This window comes from Globicephala melas, chromosome 9, assembly GCF_963455315.2.
Source record: "Globicephala melas chromosome 9, mGloMel1.2, whole genome shotgun sequence".
In the NCBI taxonomy this organism is placed as follows: Eukaryota; Metazoa; Chordata; class Mammalia; order Artiodactyla; family Delphinidae; genus Globicephala; species Globicephala melas.
This window is the reverse complement of record NC_083322.1, coordinates 1075485-1094301: the sequence shown is the minus strand read 5'-3', so window position 1 is coordinate 1094301 and position 18817 is coordinate 1075485. Positions and strand designations below refer to the sequence as shown.

Here is an 18817-nt window from a genome sequence, read left to right as displayed (position 1 = left end):
GTAACCAAATCCTAAATCACTACAGAGCACTGCTAGGAAATTCACTGTATAAGCTTGATAGTTTTTGTAATTCAGTGAAACAACTAATCATGTTTACAAATTATATCCAAATTCTCAGTAAAATCTTTCTAAATAAAGAAAATTAAAGACAGAATTTTGGTTAATTGGAGGGAAAAATGTGTGAGGGGGGTGTGCTCTAAACTGTGCTGAGAATTTCTATGATATAAGACGCGAAGTTAAAGTTTAAAAAGAATGACAGTAGAGAAAAATCTTTTCCTTCATATGCCGGAAATGGGAAAATGTCACATTTCTCTGCAAAGGCTTGTCTGCTCAGCATGGAAATAGTTGAAAGTGGAAATTCAATCAGCGGGTTCTGCTGCTACGAACCCCTGAGACGGTGTGGGATTGGGAGGGAGTCGGGTGCTGTAGCTGACGGGTGAGCTGAGCGGGTATTTTAATGCCACATAAAATGACATTTATTGCCCAAATGTCAGAGCTCTGTTGCTTTCCTACTTCCGCTATGGAGTGAACAGAATAGGCGCTTCTGAAGGGAGACTCCACCCCCAGAACGGCACCAGGGAAGTGGCAGGAGGTGGCCGTGCGGTCCACGTAAGATGTGCCCGGAGACGGACACGCCCGGGGCCATCGGGGCAGCGGCACGTGCTCTGTGGCTGTTCCCCGGCTGAGAGCCAGGTTTCAAGCCCGGACCTCAGGAAGCCTGGGAGGTGAGGACCCAGAAACCCGGGTACAACAGGCGGCCCAGCGTCCTCGTGGCCACGGCACTGCTTCTGCTGGAGCCTATCCTTGCTTTTGACCTACACCCCAGTGTTAGGGTTTAAGGGAGAGGAAAGGGGAAGTGATTAAGTTGAGGGAACGTCTGTGCCAGGATTCCTGGAAAGTTCTCAGCCCTTTGAGAAGAAGAGATTGGAAAAGAGATCTACCAGCTCCTTCTAAAACCTCCCATTCTCCAGTCAGGTTGTCAAGGCAACGGTGAGCTTTAGCTCCGACAGAATAGATGCCAGGCCCCAAGGACTTGTCTCCAGCGTGAGCAGTGGGGAGCCCGCCAGCCCGATGAAGGCTGTGTGTGTGCGTGTGCACGTGCGTGTGCGTCCAGGCGTGATGCACGCGCTGTGTGTGCGTGTGCGCAGCACGGAGCTTGCTCGCCCGTGAGACCAGAGCCGGGGTGGCTTACTTTTACAGGCCTTGCACCTTCAAACAGAACTTTCTCCTGGACGCTTCTCAGTCACGGAATCTTTCAGGCGTGAACCACCTCAGCTCGGCACCTCCAACACCCTGTTATGTCTCCCACCTGCCGGGCCTGTCTGTGTTCCTAAAGGCTAAACTCAACTTTCGGCCAATGCCCCGGTTTTGCTCATTTTTTCTGATGGGGCCAAGCACAAAAAAGGTACATTGAAAAAGAAATAAACACAACAACAAGATGCCCTTCTTTGAAACGTGCTGGTTGCAGGAAAGGACAGCATAAGGAAGCAACAGACCAGCCGTGCTCCACGTACAGCCGGCCGGTCGGGCCCCCTTTGGCCAAACGCAGTAGGAATCACCTCCCTGGCTAAGAAATGTGGCTAGAGAGCAAATTACTGGCTACTTTGGCCGTGACTTGCTTCTCCAGACTGCAATTCTGGTCTCTATCGTACGACGCGTTTGAAGTGTTCTTTTCTCCAGCGTGCTGTGACCGCTGCCTCGGCAGGACCCAAGAAGGTTTCAGTGTGATTTTAACACCCGTGCCAGCCCCTCCCTGTGCTAAACCTATTTACCAACAGCTACAGCAGTCAAGGAGGCGCGAGTGGAAATCCAGGTGCGGCCATGGTTTCGAGTTTTATTTACACAGAACCAGTACTTGTATTGTTACCACATAAAGCATCACAAGGAGAAAAGCAGAGGCATCACACGGTCCACCAAAGCGTTCATCTGGTCGACCCGAGAGAGAGCTGCGGATTATTCATGAAGATGAGGAATGCACAGCTGTCTGGTTTTACTTTACTGGAACAAATCATCAGTATAGACTGCAACAGGAGGCATTCGCCGAGAAAGAACGATTAGTAATACAAACCAACCCATGGGTCACTGAGTGAGAAGGAACGCCATGCAACCAACAGCAAGCCAAGGTCAGAGGTCGTTAGAGGCTCAGAAAGGGGGCTTCCCACTCTGTCCCTGCAGTACAGTCACAGTTTCCAATGATCACTTTTGTGACTATGCAACTGGGCTCATATTACTAGCTGCAACATCACAAAAATGACACTGGCCACCGCTCATTAGCTGGCAAAGTAAGGGTTGTCCATTTTTACAGTGAGCAGCGTTAGTGGATGTCATTGCACACAGCCAGGAGTGAGAGAGTAGCAGAGAGAGAAAATTCTTCTACCGCAAAGCCCTCACATGTGATGCTAATTATCTCTTAGCTTAGCTGTTTCTCTTTAAAGTGTAAATGTGCTCCCTCTGGGCGCCAGAAATATTTAATTACACATCTCGGTGTCTGACGAACGCGCTCGGCCAGAACGGGAACGAACGCGGGTCTATTGTTCAGAGGGAGCTGAGCTGCCCCGCTGCATTGAAATGACCAGTGTCTGCAGAAGCCGGCTCGCCTTCCGATGGCTGACATGTGGGGCTGCTGGACACAGAAAACCACCGAGCAGCGATCCGTGTCTGAGCGCGATGTGCTCTGAGAATGTGATCGTACCCACGGCCCAGGTAGTACATGAGAGCAACCTTGTCCGCTAGTGAGGGCAGGACAGCTTTCTCTCTAACGAGATGCTCAAAACCGGGTCTGGGGGTTCGCGTTCCTTTGTATTTACCGAAACCTTCTCGGGCCCTATCTCCTGGGACTCTGGAGAAATGGAATTTGGGGAATCAGATCTTTCTTCCTGACGAACTGTAAGCACAGAGGGTGGGTTATGTATTGTCCAACTCCATATATGGATACGGAGCTAGAAACACGCCCATATGCATATATGTACAGACACACTGGATGAGCACCGACACGGCAACGGCCGTGTGTGTAGCTGCATCCGTTTTGCCAGTAATGACTGTTTCTTGAAGAGTCTATCTCAGGAAATGTGCCCTAAGTAAGATTTTTAGAAATAAATTCGTATTAAGGAAATGTAAGTGATGGTCAGGCAATCGGGATGGAGTGGGTCTGTCCAAGAGCGTCCAGGACCCCCTGCCGCTCGCGCCCTCTGCCTCCCTGGGTAGGGGGACAGGGCGACAGGCGAGATGCCAAACTCGCGTCTCTGCTGGAGCTGTTTCACATGCTATTTAACACACAGGGCTATTCAAATAAAGAAATTTGTTTTGTTTTTCAAAGTGGGCTAAAAGGCAAAAGAAATAGTATCAAAATAACCTTCTGTAAGAATCTGTAACACAAATACAAGAAATCCAGAGTTATACCCGAAACCCCATCTTTATGACAACACGCCGTTTCAACCTCCCTCAAGTTACGTACCCATGACTGTTCAGATACAAATCACTTTACGAACACGTGCGATTAAAGTGGTTTAAAGAGCGTTTTGCCTTTATTCTCTAATTCCTTGTTTTGAATATTTATCTGTTTTCCATACTTGCTAGGTTTCCACTCAGCTAAACGTAAGGGAGGTTCCAGAAAGCTCAGACGTGGTTATGGGTGGCCTTCGACACCTTCATCTTCTCTCTAGATATTTTTAAACTGTCAGCTTCCAAACCGCACCACAAATACACAGTACTGTGGGAACTCCAGCCAGGTGTTCATCCAAGGTCATCCATTTCAGAAGCTGGGCCTAGCTCTCATCGCCATAGCTAACCAGCCGAGCACCCAAACGAAAACCGGGCTCTCTTCACCAATAGCCTGTGAAATTCACACCCTAGGGTCCTTCACCACTTGAAGAACCTTATCGAAAACAATGACCACGTTTCCACAATTCTAAGGTACCCATTCCGCCCTCACATCTTAACACCTCTGAAGCCAGAAGGCGTCTTATGGTCAACACGTGAGTTAACGTAATCTCCCCTCCCCTCCCCTATACACAACATAATAGATGTATAACATACAAGTATTAGCAGGTGACACGTCTTACAGCAAACGGCCCCGGGACCCAGGAAACCCCTTCTCTCCGTGTCCGCACTCAGCACGCTACCCCGCCGGCGGGCCGTGGGTCTTACCTGCGGAAGTCCAGAAGGGACCTCGTGGAGGCAGGCACTCCCTGGTCATACCAGCTCAGGAAGTGGAACTGCGTCACCGTGCGAGTCTCGTTGGTTTGAAGGTTCTTCAGATAAAAGCTCCTCACGAGGAAATCCTCGCACCAGATGTGTTCAGAGACCAGATGCACCTGGGCGGGGGGAGAGCGGACGGGGGTGTGTGTGTGCAGAAACCGGCATTGGCTGGGGGCCCAGCTCAGCTGAGCGCGGAGCCACATTGCGGAGAGGGGTGGGGACCGCGGGCACGTGGCGGGCGGGGGATGCTGGAGAGCAGCCCCGCCTACCTTCCCAATTTCAACGTAGGTTACGCAAAAGATCACTTGGTGTTTTTTTTGTTTTTTGTGTGTTTTTTAAATGTCACTCTGGGGCATAATAGTCAAATTACTGGAAAAACCTGTTACAATCCAAACGATTCATTTCTGTCTTTTCTAAGCCAGGTAAACCTTCAACAAAAATCACCCGAGAAAAATTATACTTTTGAGCACAAACGCCACACGAGGTTCCACTCTCACTGACATGTCATCAGGGAGGTACCACCTGGCTGTAGAAAGAGGAAACCAAAGGCTTACACAGATGCTGCCGGGCCCTGAGCTTGGAAGCCCAGGGCAGGGACCCCAAGGCCACGACCGGCTTAGGGGGAACCTCTGTGCTTCTAACGTGGGTCCTGCTGTGGGACTTTGGCATTCTGAGTAATTTTCATGCAAAACAGGGTCAAAGGACACACTCCAGTACTGGTTTAACTGCCCAAGTTTCCTTAGTTCCTTCTTGATGTGGGCAAAAATCCAAGAGAAATGAGCTTGCCTGCAGGGGACCCTCAGATAAAAAGGCCAAGCACTGTGGACACAGACCACCGGAGAGCAGCAGGGGCTGGGGTGCAGGCGGGATGCTAAGAATTAGGGACAGTGTCAACAGAGGCTTCTTTCTGAAAAAGGACCCACTAGGGGCCTGTTTTCCAGAACCAGGCTCAACTGACCACCCAGTGAGGTCATTTTTTGGTCCTTTCTGTCCAAATTTGGATTCATAAAATTAAAAAACTGAAAACCATTTCTGCCAGAGTCCCCATGGCATAGATGACTGGAGGGTCTTGGTGTCTGTTGACCACGGGCCTGTGGACACCTCCTATGGGGACCGACTGCACAGCAAGGCTTCAAGGGACAGTGGCTGGCGACCGCACACGGCAGGTCTGCCAGTGCCCGCCACAGCCCATGGCCCGCAAGCCCACGGCCCACGGCGGCCACCCGGGGAAGTACCTCGTAGACGTGGTAGAGGTTGGAGCCCTCGTCTGGCCAGTAGTGGTAACACTGCCTGACGCCGTTCTCCGAGAGAGGGGTCAGCATGACGATGACCACACAGCCGCTCTCCCACACCATCTGCAGACAGACAGAGACCAGTGTGAGTGGCTGAGCCCCATGACATGCATAGTTAGTGCCCCAGAGACACAGTCCAAATCTATTCCATGCACGGGAAGTTTATTTCATTTCCATTAGACAGCGGACTCTGCAGCTGCCTTTGCATCTCCGAATATGCTGGCCCCATAATTTGCATGTTCCATGGAATATTAAAAAAAGAATCTAGTAAACTCATTCCACACCTTGTAAAACCTCCTCAGTTGTACATTCAGCTGCCTGACTCCCCCCGTGTTGGTCTGTAACGCAGGACAAACAGGTGACTGGTCCCACAGTGGGGTGGCTGGCCTGACTCGGACACATCACTTCTCCGTGGGACACAAACAGGAATTAGTGGACGTGTTCGTTTTCCAGTACTTGTCATTATTTGTGCGACTAGACAAACAGTTTGCTTTGTGGAGCTGCCATCCTATCGGAAACAGCCCTGAAAGTACTTCTTCCCAAGTGCGTTACAGCCACGAGTCCCCACCGGCATTTTGTTTCCTTCTACCAAAATACAGCAATACTGCCCAAAGGAAAGCGCACCCCAAACCGACTTACTCATGCATAACAGCCACACCAAAACCAGCTCCGAGACACAAGAAACAAACGGACCCATGTTTAAACACCAGACGTGGCAAAGACACAAAGGCTCTCGAACTTGGCTTCTTTTCAGACAAAACTCCCAACGTGCGGCCGTGAGCCTACGTGCTTGGAGCATTTTTGCTAAAACCGCTGATTCTATGGGTTAAACGTAAGGGATAGAAATAGTCAACATTCTTAAGGCCCCTCTTTGTGTATCATCTATAGTGGAATTCAAGGGGACTTGCTGCAGTGTTTACAGAAAAGCCCACATAAACGTGAATTACGCTCAAACCCACATGCTTTCCTTCTCTTTAGTGCAAATCCAACAACACGAGAATTCAAAGCCAGCCTTCAAAACCTCAGGCCTCCAGACCTACCCGCTGATCTGTCCTCCTAACGCGTAGCAGTTTAATGTGCCTGGAGAAGGTGCAGAAGCCTAGTGAAACCATTACGAAAATAGGAGAAACACAGATTTTATGAGTGTAATAAAAATACAATGATCCAGGCCATAAACTAATCATCGAGGCTCTGCTTGTGGCCCCCAGGAGTGGCGTTAGGAAGGCCCTCCCCCACCGAGGTCCTTCCGTCTGGGGACCCGCCTGGCTCTCTGAAGGTTTGGTTAAGAGTGAATCTAAATGAAATAATTTAAACGAACAGCCCCAAAGGCCCTCCTGGGGATAATACTTCTTCTGAGGTCACTGTGTGAAAGCAGACAGGGGAACTGACTAAATCAAAGCGATCTCAGCCCGCGTGGGCACCAGCATCACAGGGCGGCTCCCACCCCGCCAGCCCTGCCCGTGGCCTGGAGCCTGTGCGCGGGGCGACAGCCGCCTTCGCCACCTTGTCCGGTCTCCCACCGCGCTGCCTGGCCAGCTGGACCCCCGAGCACGCCGGGAAAGCCGCGGCGGGTTTCGGAGGAGCTGGTGGAAACCCCAGCTGAGCAGGTTCCGCTTCTGAACAGGAGACTGCACTCCCACCCTCTTCCTTGGCCTGGTTTTGCAGGGTCATGCCTGGCGTGAGGAAGACGCGATTTCTGTGCCCAATCTCTGAGAAACCTACTACATCTTTCTCTTCGAGGAAGTAAATAACGACCCGGATTCCCTACCAGATCTTGCTGCGGTCCACTGAAGCCAGCGCTCTGCTGAATTAAGGTGCGATGGTTGAATGCCAGGAGTGCTGCTTCCTAGCACTTTCCGTTTGGTTCGATGTCAGACAACACAGCATGCGCGGTCGCCTCCCGGTTCACTTGGCACCTAGCACGGGTCAGGCCATCAGAGGCCACGGCAGGGGTGGGGAGAGAGGTCCTGGCCATAACAGTCCTTTACTGGCATGAAGTGGGTTCCTTTTCCCGAACAGGAAGCAGGTGCTGTCAGCCCTGGGTCAGAAGAAAGCTGTCAGCGTGGATTAAACGTGGCCTTCCGTGTGGGATCCCGAGGATAAGTCCCTGGTGCTGCGTTTGGAGAAGAACCGGAAATGCCCCCCTTTTCGTGAGCTTCTCCTAGAACGCACCAGCACAGGCCAGGGAAGCCCACCCTGAAGGCACGTGATCACCCCGCACACAGGGGTTGTGGGCAGGAGTGGCGGGACCACCGGTGGTGACGTGCCCACCGACGTCTTCACCGGTGGTGGTGTCACAGGGGTCGGGGTGGCCATCTCCGAGGTCCTGGGCTGTCATAAAACACTCCAGCTACACCCCGCCACCCATGCCTGTGCTCCCAGCCCCGAGTGGCACTCAGAGGCCACCCAGAGAAGGAACACGTGATGACAACGCAGCTGGTGCAGCTGAGCCTGGGAACCTGTTCATGGTCATCAGACCCAGGCGAGTGGAGAAGGTCACACGCAGCAGTAGTTCAGACCGTCGGCCCAAGTGACGTGAAATACATACTCTGGAGGCAATTTGATCCAACTGAGTAATTTACAGATTGGTGGTTAAAAAACAAACACCGTATCGCTCTTTGCAACCCCGCAGGGGTTGAACTTTGTCCCCTGAAAAGACATGCTGACGTCTTAACCCCTGGCACCTTATGAATGCGGCCTTATTTGGAAAGAGGGTCTCTGCATACGTCATAGAATTAAAAAGACGAGGTGATTCTCCGTCAGGGAGGGTCCTAATCCAACACAAGAGGAGGGAAACACCATGTGAACACGGGCTGGGACTGGGGAGACGCCGCCAGGAACACTCGGGGCACCTAAAAGCTGGAAGGTCCTCCTCTCAGAGCTTCCGACGGACAGCAGCCCTGCTGGTACCTGGATTTTGGACTTCCGGCTTCTAGAAGTGAGAGAATACACTTCCACTGTTTCAAGCCACCCAGTTGGTGGAAATTGGTTACGGCGGCCCCAGGAAAGGAATACACGCACTGATACCCGCCCTCTACTCCAGCCCCAAATCATCCACAGGGGTTGAAAGGCATCAGCACCAAGTTCCTTATATTAAGCTAATTAGAGCAGATGGAAAGAAACCACAGGGTCTCTTCATTCCAAGTCTTTCCTGAGCACCAAGTGTTTAGCAAACAAAACTCTTCCAAAGCCCCGCTGAGACCCGATTAAAGGCAAGGCAATCCACCTGAACGGGTAAAAGGCCAGGCTTTCTTCTGCAAAGCACTCTGGTCTCTCCCGGCAGGAAGCTTCTCCTCCCTTTACCTGGATCTCTTGTGATGAGCCCCTTTCCACCTTGTACTCGTCTCGTCTGTGTTGGCACGACTTTCTACTACCAGACTGTCATCTCCTTGAAGACTAGAGCCTTGTCTGGTTGCCATTTCTACCTCCAAGGCATCTGGCACGGGGACTTATTACAGTTGATGCTTAGTTGAAAACAATACATATTTTAAAAAGAGATCATTTGAATAGTTCCGTAAAAAGAGAACTCAAAGAAAATGCTGTCAAAGGCTCGCCTGACAGAAGTGCTCCTAGGACTCGCTCAGTGCAGAGAAAAGTGGTTTTTTCGAAGCGCATGCGCTGTCTGCACGCCCACTGCAGCTGCCACTGCAGGAAGTGGGGCAGCTTTTCTCCAGACCAGGCCGAGCATCCTCGCCACCCCGCCACACGACCCATTTCCGCTGCCAACTTCCTTTCAAAGGTTGAACGGAGATCAGCTTAAGCCTGGCGATGAGGTGCTGACAAATTTGAAAACGATAAGGACTCAAAGAGGTCTCGGAGCGCTTGCATTTTGTGTCCGTCAGCTGTGACCGCGTGCTCTGAAGTCTATTAAAGAAGAGAAACAGCAGTGTCTATGGTACCTTTCGCGGCGCAGACGCTCAGCCCCGCTCTCGCCCCGTCCAGAGGACGGTCGTAAGAAACGTGCCATTAAGCCCTTCCAGACTCTGGTCTGCTTTGGCTACACAGTCACAGGCCCTGAGTCAAACTGTGAACGCCGGGGGCGGCGGCCTGGCTAAATGAGGACAAAGGTGCTGAAATCTCGATCACATCTTCCAGGCGCGACTCACACCCACCTGGTTTGCTTCTCAGTAAACAAAGCTGTCAGCGTGGGCCTCCCTTGGAGACAAAACCCTGAGGTAACGGTAGCAAAGCCGATATTAAATGCTGACACCCAGGAAGGGCCGAGCAGGCAGGAAGGCACCTCCCAGCTATTAAGATCGGAGCCCAAGCCAGTCTCGACTCTGGATAAACTGCGGCAGCCACCTCTGGACGTTTCCCACCAGCAGGAAGGAGAAACCGTCTCCATGAGAGGTACTTGGCGTTTCACTGGAACCGAACAAAGACAGAACAGCCTGCTTGTGCGTCAGGCAGAGGCGATGTGGCTGGCGTGGCCATTCAGCGTTTCCACAGCGAGGCCACTCACACACCAAGTCGCCTGTTCATCCGAACTTTGTGCCGTTGCTGCAGAGGTGTTTATGTCAGGTATCTGGCTGTATGGGGAGACAGCTGGGGCCGGACTCTTGTCCCTTAGAATCACTTACAGCTCCCTGGCCTGCGTTCGTGTTTCAAATTTAATGCGCACGTTGACTTCTTAGGTAAAGAAAGTGCTCCTTAGGCTGCCATCCTTCTTTTCAAAATCAGGACCTGATGTAAATGCATCAGGAGAAGGAGGGAGGAGAAAAAAGAAAAAAACAAAGAAAGAAAGAAGAAAGGAAAGGCAGACTAAGGAAGCAGTAGTACACAGAAGAGCAAAGCGTTCTCAGCTGAGGCCCACAAAAAAGGAAACTCAGGCTGTGTTTCTTACCCGAGCCTGAGCGAAGGCTCTGCCCCGTGTCTGGGGCGAGGACGCCCGGCCGGGCTCACCGTACACGACCGCGCACAGCCCTGCGCAGAGCACGGTCTCCAAACCCACGTTTACACGAGATGATCTGACAAAGGTTTCCTCTTATCTTTAAAGGTTTGTGAATTCATGTACGGAGAATTCAACCAGACTAAATATTTGAGGCAAAATATCCTGGAAAATCTAGGGCACGTGGTTAAAGTACTTGTGAACGCGTGGAAACGAAAGATCAGGTTTTTCCTAAGAAATTCACTGTCCTCAAATCCTGCACTCCTTTAAGTGAATCAGATGATGTGCTTCAACGTCGAAGTTCACAGGGCTCCTGAGTACATTTCTGACCACAATCTCCTAACACTCCAGAATCAGTAAAGGCTGCAAATCCTTCTCTTTCCCATCATTCGCTGCCCAGGGCTGGCGCCGGATGAACGTCCGGCAGTGACTCAGCATGAGCTGCGGGACGGGGACTGGAGGACGTCCTCCTACGCTGGGTCCCGCCTCTTAGAACACCCTGACATCACGAGCCCTGACGTGACCAGGCGTCCTGCCGACTGGGGGGCACTGGGGTGTCTGCACGGGCACGCCCAGCGAGGGTCACCTCTGGGTGTTCCAGGCTAGGCTCCTGGGGGCCTGGGTGACGCTGGCTGTCAGCTGACCTGCCCAGAGGTGGGAGCCCGGGCGCGCTATGGAAACGGGGCTGCCACCTTCCGGCTCCCTGTCTGCTGGACCCAGCGTGGCCCCGGCGCACGGCTCACTCCTGTAATTCGTCATGACCTTTCTACTGCATTTCTGCTTCACCCTCCCTGCGCAGCAAGTCCCTGGAGGAAAAATCTTTATGTTCCTTCGGGCTTCCACGGTACTTCGCTCGGGCTTTTCCTTGACCATCCTAAGAACGATGATTGATGGGTGCTACGGAATAGAAACACTTTATTTAAATCAAGCCCATCCGTTTGGAAAAGTGCACTTCCCCAGTTAAGACTTCATAGCAGAATATACTTTCAGAAGGTGGGAAACAGAAATCAACAGGTGGACTACTTTCCTGGTAAAATGTTAATAATAATAATAAATGTCGACACTAGTTGGGCACCAGCTGAATTGCTGCGGACCTCAGCAGGCCTCTGCCCTGGAGTCTGTGGCCCAGCTCTCCAGCCTCTGATTCTGTCTGAAAGTTACCAAAAAGTCTGTCGAACAAGGTGGGCCAGGCTGGAAATTCTAGAGCGTCTCCCCTCACCCAGCCCCCAGTGAGCGGGGAACGGCCACCAGCCCCTGCCCTGGAAGGGCCCCGGCCCTGAGCTCAGCCACCGCTGGCTGGCTGGGGACCTCGCGCGCCGACCGTAGGGTCCACATCCGCAGGGAGTCCTCACGCACCTGAACCAGCCACCGCGCTGCCTGAATTTCTGCTTTGTCCGAAAATACAGAAGGAGAGACGGCAGACAGCCCACGGCCCACGTGGATGGGGCTCCTTGGAACGCGGGGGTGGGATGGTAGGGCCGGGGCCGGAGCAGCTCCAGGACCAATGGGTGATGCCCACCTGGACAGCCCAGGGCCGGGCAGCCTGCGCCCGGGGCTCGTCCTCCCACCCTGCTCACAGCCCAGAGGCCGCTGTTCTCCGGGAAGGCTGTCCCCAAGCTCCTGAGGCACCTGGAGCTCGTGTGTGAGCCCAGCGGGCCTGGCTCCTGGCGGGTGTGCAGGCCTCGCCTCCTTGCAGGGAAACCTCGGCTCCTGGAGAAGCCTCCCCCCAGTTCTAGCCTTGGACACACGCACGCACATGCACACGCACACCTGGGAGATGTAGCTCACACCCTCTGTGCCTGGAGGGGAGGCACCATGTCCCCTCCGTCACAGCAGGGGGCTGGCCCGCGAGAGCCGACAGTCCCCACAGCGGGATGGCCTTTCTCTCCTCTTCACGGAGACACACCTGCCCAGTCACCGCCCCCTCCTCGCTTTAAGGCCAGTGGGGCAGTAAGAAGCATTTCAGACCATACAGATCCCGTCTGAAACCCGCCTGCAGCTGCCGCGTGCATTTGGGGGGGTCGTTTGGAATCCCTGGGCCTCGGCTTTTCTGCTGGAATTGGGGTCCTGATTTTCGTTTATTCTAGTGAAACATACATGACATAGAAATACCTTCTTAACTAGTTTTAAGTGTACGGTTCGAGGGCTTTCAGGACGTTCACCTTGTGCTACCATCACCACCACTGTCCCCAGAACTTTCTCACCTCCCCAAACTGAGCCTCTGCCCCACCAAACACCAACTCCCCGACCCCTCCCCAGCCCCCCACCAGCCCCCTGTCTCTGCGGGACCCCGTCTGGCGGGGATCGCACACTCGCGACAGCCTTACCCCGGGTTGTCGGGGGCGTCGGGTGAGGTCACGCACCCCGAGCGTCTGCCCCGGGCCCAGCACACGGTAAGCGCCCAATAGCTGTCGTCTCCCTCTCTCCTGCTTCTTTCCTCACGTGAACTTGGACCCGGACGTCGGCCTGCCTTCTCCCAGGGCTGCCACCTCAGGTCCCGGGGACACGTGGGGCTGTGTCCACAGGTCAGGACATGTTTCTACAGGAAGGTCGTGGGTCGGGCGTGCATTTGGTTTGGAATCAAATTCTTAGAACACGTCATGTGAATTCAGAGAAAGAATTCTAATCGCGGGACGGCGAACGGTGCTGTGTGTCCCGGCAGAGCCCTTGGGGTGGGGAGTCAGGAGTGAGGGTCCCGGCTGGCGCAGGAGCCCCCTGCCTCGTGGTGACCGCAGTCAGGGCGGAAGGGCTGCCGCTGAGTCACACCTACGATGGAATGCTCCAGAAATGCCGTGTCTGCGTGCAGACGGAGTCTCCCCGATCCCTCCTCTGCATGTTGCCCCTCAGTCCCGAGGCTGCCGATGACCTCGGGCGTCGCTGCATATCCCTGGCCCTCCTCCGCCCACCTGCCCGCCCTGCGGCCTCCTGCTGCGGCCACCTGTCCTGTTGCGATGCTGCCACGTTCGGGGCTTAGTGTCTGTTTTCTTCTTTGCCATCGTATTGGGTGGAATAATGTCCCCCAAAGTCACGTCCACGAACCTGTGAACGTGGCCGTATTTGGAAACAGGAGAAAGAACAACCTGCTGTCTTCAGCTCCCAGCCTGGGCTCCTTTGTCCCGTGGGAAAGGGGACACCGCCGTTCACGTGAACCCGCCTCACAGGCGCCTTTCCTATGGGAATTTGCTCATCACAGACACAGAATAAGCCCCCGTGAGCTCGTCCCTGGGAGGGGCTTCAGAGCAGCACCCACGAGCTCCAATAAGAGGAAGACGCTTCGATATTTTCTGTAACAGGTGCTGAGCTCCTGGGTCAAAACTTATCAAAGGCCACGAATCCAGACGTGATGAGACATGAACCCTTGCCCAGGGGTTTCCGTTCAGCCTATTGTCTTGGACACAGGAAACTTCTTACGTTTCAAATCGGGTTCTCTTCTCAAAAGAGCTCGCACCTCACTGTGGCTTTTGAGAAGTTCTGCAAGGAGTTTTCAAGGCCGGTGCTGTTTCCTCCTCGCGCTTTCTGCCGGGCCCGAGGCGGAGGGGGCAGCTGGACTTGGAATGTTTGAGGATGTCGAGCCTGTGACCTCGTCCAGTTATTAATAAGAGCCATGCTTGCTAGATGCCCACTTCTAGAATACGATTCAGAGGCCAACCCAACCAATGTGACTGTGCTGGGAAGCCAATCACAAGCGATGAAGCCCCTCCGTCCCAAGGCCAACACGTCTTCCCTGCGTTCTGCCTGCATCCGGACGCCCGGAGGCCGGGTGTGGAGACCATGCGTCCCTCCCAAGGGCTGTGGAGGAGACAAAGTGAGGCAGGTCTTTCTGCCGCAGGACGGCTCCCAGGCTGTGACGGGCTGACGAGCCCCAGACATCCCGGGAGGGCCAGCCTGTTGGCCACAGAGTATCTGCTCCCACCTTGAGGGATGCCATTGCTTCCCGGACAGTTTGATAAATGCTGACTGTGTCTCAAAGTATCCTGCACTTCATCTCACCTTAACGCTTTTCTCCAGCTGTGTCATTTAGGGATATTTTCTTTCCATTTCGAGAACGTATGCTCCTTGATATCAGACCTCCATAAGTGCTCTAGAATCCTATTAGTATAAACACTGACAAATACTTGTCAGTATAAATACTGACAAATATTGATTATAAATACTGACAAAATGAATTGTCCCCAACAATGGCAACTACTCAGAATAAGCAGAAAGAAAAACATACCAGTGTTCCTGCGTACCAGCCACGGGCGCTGGGGCAGAGTATGAGCCTCTAGTCTCATGACTGCCAAGATTACAGGACAGAACGTGTAAAACCCTCGACACACGGCCTGGTCCACGGTAAGTGGTCCACGGATGTGAGCAATGAGTACGCCGAGCATCTCTACGCCCTCAGACACTTGTGATGCTGTTGGCAAGAGACGCTTTCACGCGTGAAGTTACAGCCGGGACCTGAAACCGATAAAAATGGACCTTCCCCTCTTTGGGGGCACTACACGCCCCTCGTAACTGTGCACGTTGGGACGCTGGGTCAAAGCACAGTCGAAGCTGCGGTGACAGTGGGATTCTGTGCGTCCCTTATTCTGCCGCACGACTCGGGATTTTCTTTATTCTGCTTGTCTGAGCACGGGGAGCCTGGGGTTGCCCGGGAAGGGGGCTGAGCAGACCCTGGGCCTCCACGGAATTCCAGTGACGCTCTGCGGGCAGAACCAGGACCAGCGGGCTCACGGCTCGGGAACACAGCTCCGCATGGCGTGAGGAAGACTCTCGGGCCCGGGCCCCAAGCTCCCCTCCCGGAGCAGCTCCGCCTGGGCTGCGTGACCCCTCGGCAGGTTAGGTGTAACGGGGAGGAGACTCAGCCCTCAAGGGTGGAGGGACCAGCTTGTCCTCAGACTGTCCTCACGCCACAGCCTGATGGCTCTAGGCCATGACCACAGGGTTCAGCTCGGTCTTTTTTTTCTAATAGCGTGAGGCCACCATGAAAGAGCAGGGCCACGGAGACGTGTCCAGTCTTGGTTTCCTACTCGCTGGGTGAGTTATGCAATCTCCCAGATGCTCGCTTGTCTTGCCTGGGAACTGGGGATGTTGACACCTGTGCATCGATACGCTTACAAGGCAATGAGCCCTGGGACATTCAGCAAATCCAGGATCCCTTCCTGACTCTCCGGAAAAGCCTGCAGAGACCGTTCTCAAGGGTGGAGAGGAACACTGTCCCTCCTTGGGGTGCAGAGTCACGAGAGGGTTGACTGGAAAGTTGGGAAAGCGACTGTCAGACCACAGGGAACAGGGAACACGGAATTTGCTAACTGCAGCTAGTCCCTCTGTCGGGACGCACAACCGGGTTAGAGACGGCATGGCCACGGGACCCAGACAGCCCAGCTCTGTGGACCACACGCTGCTCCGGCCCCATTATCACCTGTGCCCCGGGACCCAGAAGGCACATCTTCCTCATCTTGTCCTCAGGGGCCCCTTTGTACCGGTTCCGGGGACACCCGATGTGCCCGACACACAGGAGGGGGTTGTTACAGCCGCCGAGCAATGACGTGACCTCACGCGCACACCCCACGGTGCCACCTTCCAAGAGCTGTTCCTACGGAGCTCTGCCATGCTGTGGACAATGGGGAAAAAGAGAGGGACTGGGAGAGGGAAGCCCACCGGCCTCCTGGTTTTCCTTTTATTGGCCAGTGTTGACAGGAGTTCTCAATGTCTGAGCCTCGTCTGAGTGTTTAGGATTTTGCTGAATGAAAAGAAAGAGACCAACCTGGCCTGTAAGATGCATCATTACAGAGTAGCCACGAAGAGAGAGACTGTAATCTGAGCGCCATCTTTTACCGTCATAAAATTAAAACTATAGACGAGAGATGCATTCGAATAAAACACAATAATTTAAACATTTATTATTTCATTTCTTTATAGCTCATAAAATAAAGTGGCTAAAGTAAAGTGGCTAAAAAGGTAAGAGCCTTTAAAGTATTAAATCTCTCAAAGGGAATTTTTCACACTCACGTTTTGGAAAAAAAGATGGGTAATAAAAAATATGAAAGGGCTCATATAAATTCTGAAATCAAGGCACACCTGATGAACACCTGGAAACAAATCTCTATTGGCTTAGTTGACTCCAAGGCGTTATTCATGATCAATGTGTTAAGATCTTATTTTCAGAACAAAATTTCATTTAAAAAGATTCACCTGCCAGAAGTCGGCCACGGTTGCGGGCAGCGGTCCTTGGGTGGCGATGTACGCGGGCTTCCTGGGGTCGTGGTCCATCTGCGGAGACAAGACCGCAGAAGAAAGATGAGCTGAAGAGCCAGGGAGTGAAGGGCCGGCTGAGGGGAGGGGCGCGGCGTGTCCTGTGCTGACGGTCCCAGCCCTCGACCCACACGTGTGCGGAGTGGGAGACGCCGCCGCTCCTCCCCACGGCCCCTCCTGACCCCAACCTGCCTGCGCTTTAGGCGGGGCCTGGGGCTCCCCGGCGCCTGGAGCCTGGCGATTGGGGCTGAATGTTTTCCTTACCCCGGGATGGAGGTAACTGAGCAGCGTCGGTAGGAAAGGAGGCCAGTGACCCAGAGACCAGATACCAGAGCGTTAACCCACGCACAGGCCGCGCTAGGCAGGGTGGTGGGGACGAAGCGAGGGCACCCGGGGCGGCACCCCGGCCACAACACGGTGACCCGTCCACGGACGCGTGTGAGCGCAGAGGAGTTCGGCCGGTGTGCGCAGGCTTCACGGCCACCACTGGCCATGCGCAGGGTTCGAGGTAACGCGGCCGAGGTTAGCGCTGAGGGCACTGTGCTGGGCAGAGGGCAGGGGCACTGCCGGGGGCCTGGAGGGATCTAGCAAAAATGCCCCCCAGGATGAGTTACTCCCATCCTGTGCGGGCTTGGTTCTCTCTACCCCGAAAGGGGCTAGGGCCCAGAGTCCTCCTGGGGCCTGAGAGCCAGCGTGACACACGCTGCCTAGTCTGCCAGCAGCTGACTCCCTGTTCTCTTTCCACCTCGCCAGACAAGGACCGAAAACAAACAAAGGAGAAGGCCGTGGGGGGTTACCTGGCTAGGGGATCTGTCCGAATGCAGCCTGCTGGCTTTGAGAGAGGGAGTTTGGCTTAAAAGACCTTCATTATAACATCTAATTCAAAGACTAAGCAGAAAAAAAGGAACATGAGAACGAAGGCTGGAGAAGCAAACAGGATTGCGTCAGACGGACGGGGCTCTTTCCCCTCACGCTGGCGTCCCAAGAAGACAGGAAGGGACCGGGCGAGGTGTTATAGCCAAGACGCCCTTGCTGTCCCCGCCTTGAGGCCCGCAGAGGCCTCCCCCAGAAGGGAGTGGGCGGGTCTCCCCTTGGGGGCAGGCGGTTGCTCACTTATCAGACTGCACAGCATCCTTCATTCTTACCCATCCAGCACCAGCTTCTACGCTGCTGACACCAGCGTTTGATGAAAGATTTAAAATGCTCCGCACTTGAAGGTACTTGTTAAGAATACATCTCCCAATACAGTGAAAAACACAGAGGGTGCGACCACACATGATTCTACGGCGACATGTGAGGACGTCAGCTGTAAGCCCCGGGTCACCTGAAAGCCCCCTCCGAGTTTGGGTGTGAGAAGAGCCTGCGTGAGGCGCGTCCGCCTTAACACGAATCCCGTGAACCCTCCCGCAGCGCCCGCCCGTCAACACTTTTGGGGCCCAGGGGTGTCAGCGTGAAAGAATGCCCCAGCGCACCTTATAATTATGTGCTCCATGAAAGGGGGAAAGGGCACAAAAGAACAGGTGTAAGTTATTGTCACAGAACAACATCTGACGCTAGCTGGGGGGGGAGGGGCAGGAGAAAAAGCTTATCGTGCATCTAATGTAGTGAGATTCATGACTGAAACCGGAAGTGCACGACACACACAATACAGGTAAAATTACGTTACTCTGCAGCTGAAAGCCCCAATTAAAATGTTTCAGTACAAAAACGCTTGGCAGAAATAAGGAGTTTTATGTTCAAAATATGCATTCGTTGGGGGTGACAGCTATTTATGGAGACCCCATCTCTTCCCTGCAAATAGTTCTGCATGAAAGTAAAGCCCCGCCTCCTTCTCAAGTGTGCTTTTCTGCCCAAACAATTCAGAGAGCAACACAGTTTAACATCGTGAGTACGTTCAGCCTAGCACATGTAGTGGCTTTCACAGTGAGGAATATGCGATTGAAAGTAAACATCGGAACAGGGTTTCGGGAGGGTAGATAAGGCCCCCTGTTGCGGGAGGTCCTGATGTCATGGTGTTCCCATCTTCCCCATCCACTGCTCAATCCGACACCGGGACCGGAGGACACGGGGCTGGGGTGAGGGGGAGGGGGGCGCTCATGGCCCATCACTCCCCTCCCCCTTGGCTGTGTCACGTGGCTGCCTCTTGGAAGGCAGTAAGTGATCACAGAGCGGTGACGTGCCACCAGCTGAACAGTGACTG

General features: G+C 53.7%; 1 protein-coding gene across 4 annotated transcripts in view; it reads right to left on the bottom strand.

Annotated features, from left to right (window-relative positions):
• The window catches only part of PTPRN2 (protein tyrosine phosphatase receptor type N2), a 689065-nt gene that overhangs the window by 24837 nt on the left and 645411 nt on the right, over positions 1-18817 (bottom strand). For all 4 annotated transcript variants that reach the window (XM_060305028.1, XM_030854362.2, XM_060305029.1 and 1 more), the window contains 3 exons: positions 16558-16635; positions 5433-5552; positions 4147-4313 (listed from right to left, as the gene is read on the bottom strand). In XM_060305028.1, the coding sequence (XP_060161011.1) occupies positions 4147-4313; positions 5433-5552; positions 16558-16635 (365 nt within the window). The remainder of the gene's footprint in view (positions 1-4146; positions 4314-5432; positions 5553-16557; positions 16636-18817) is intronic.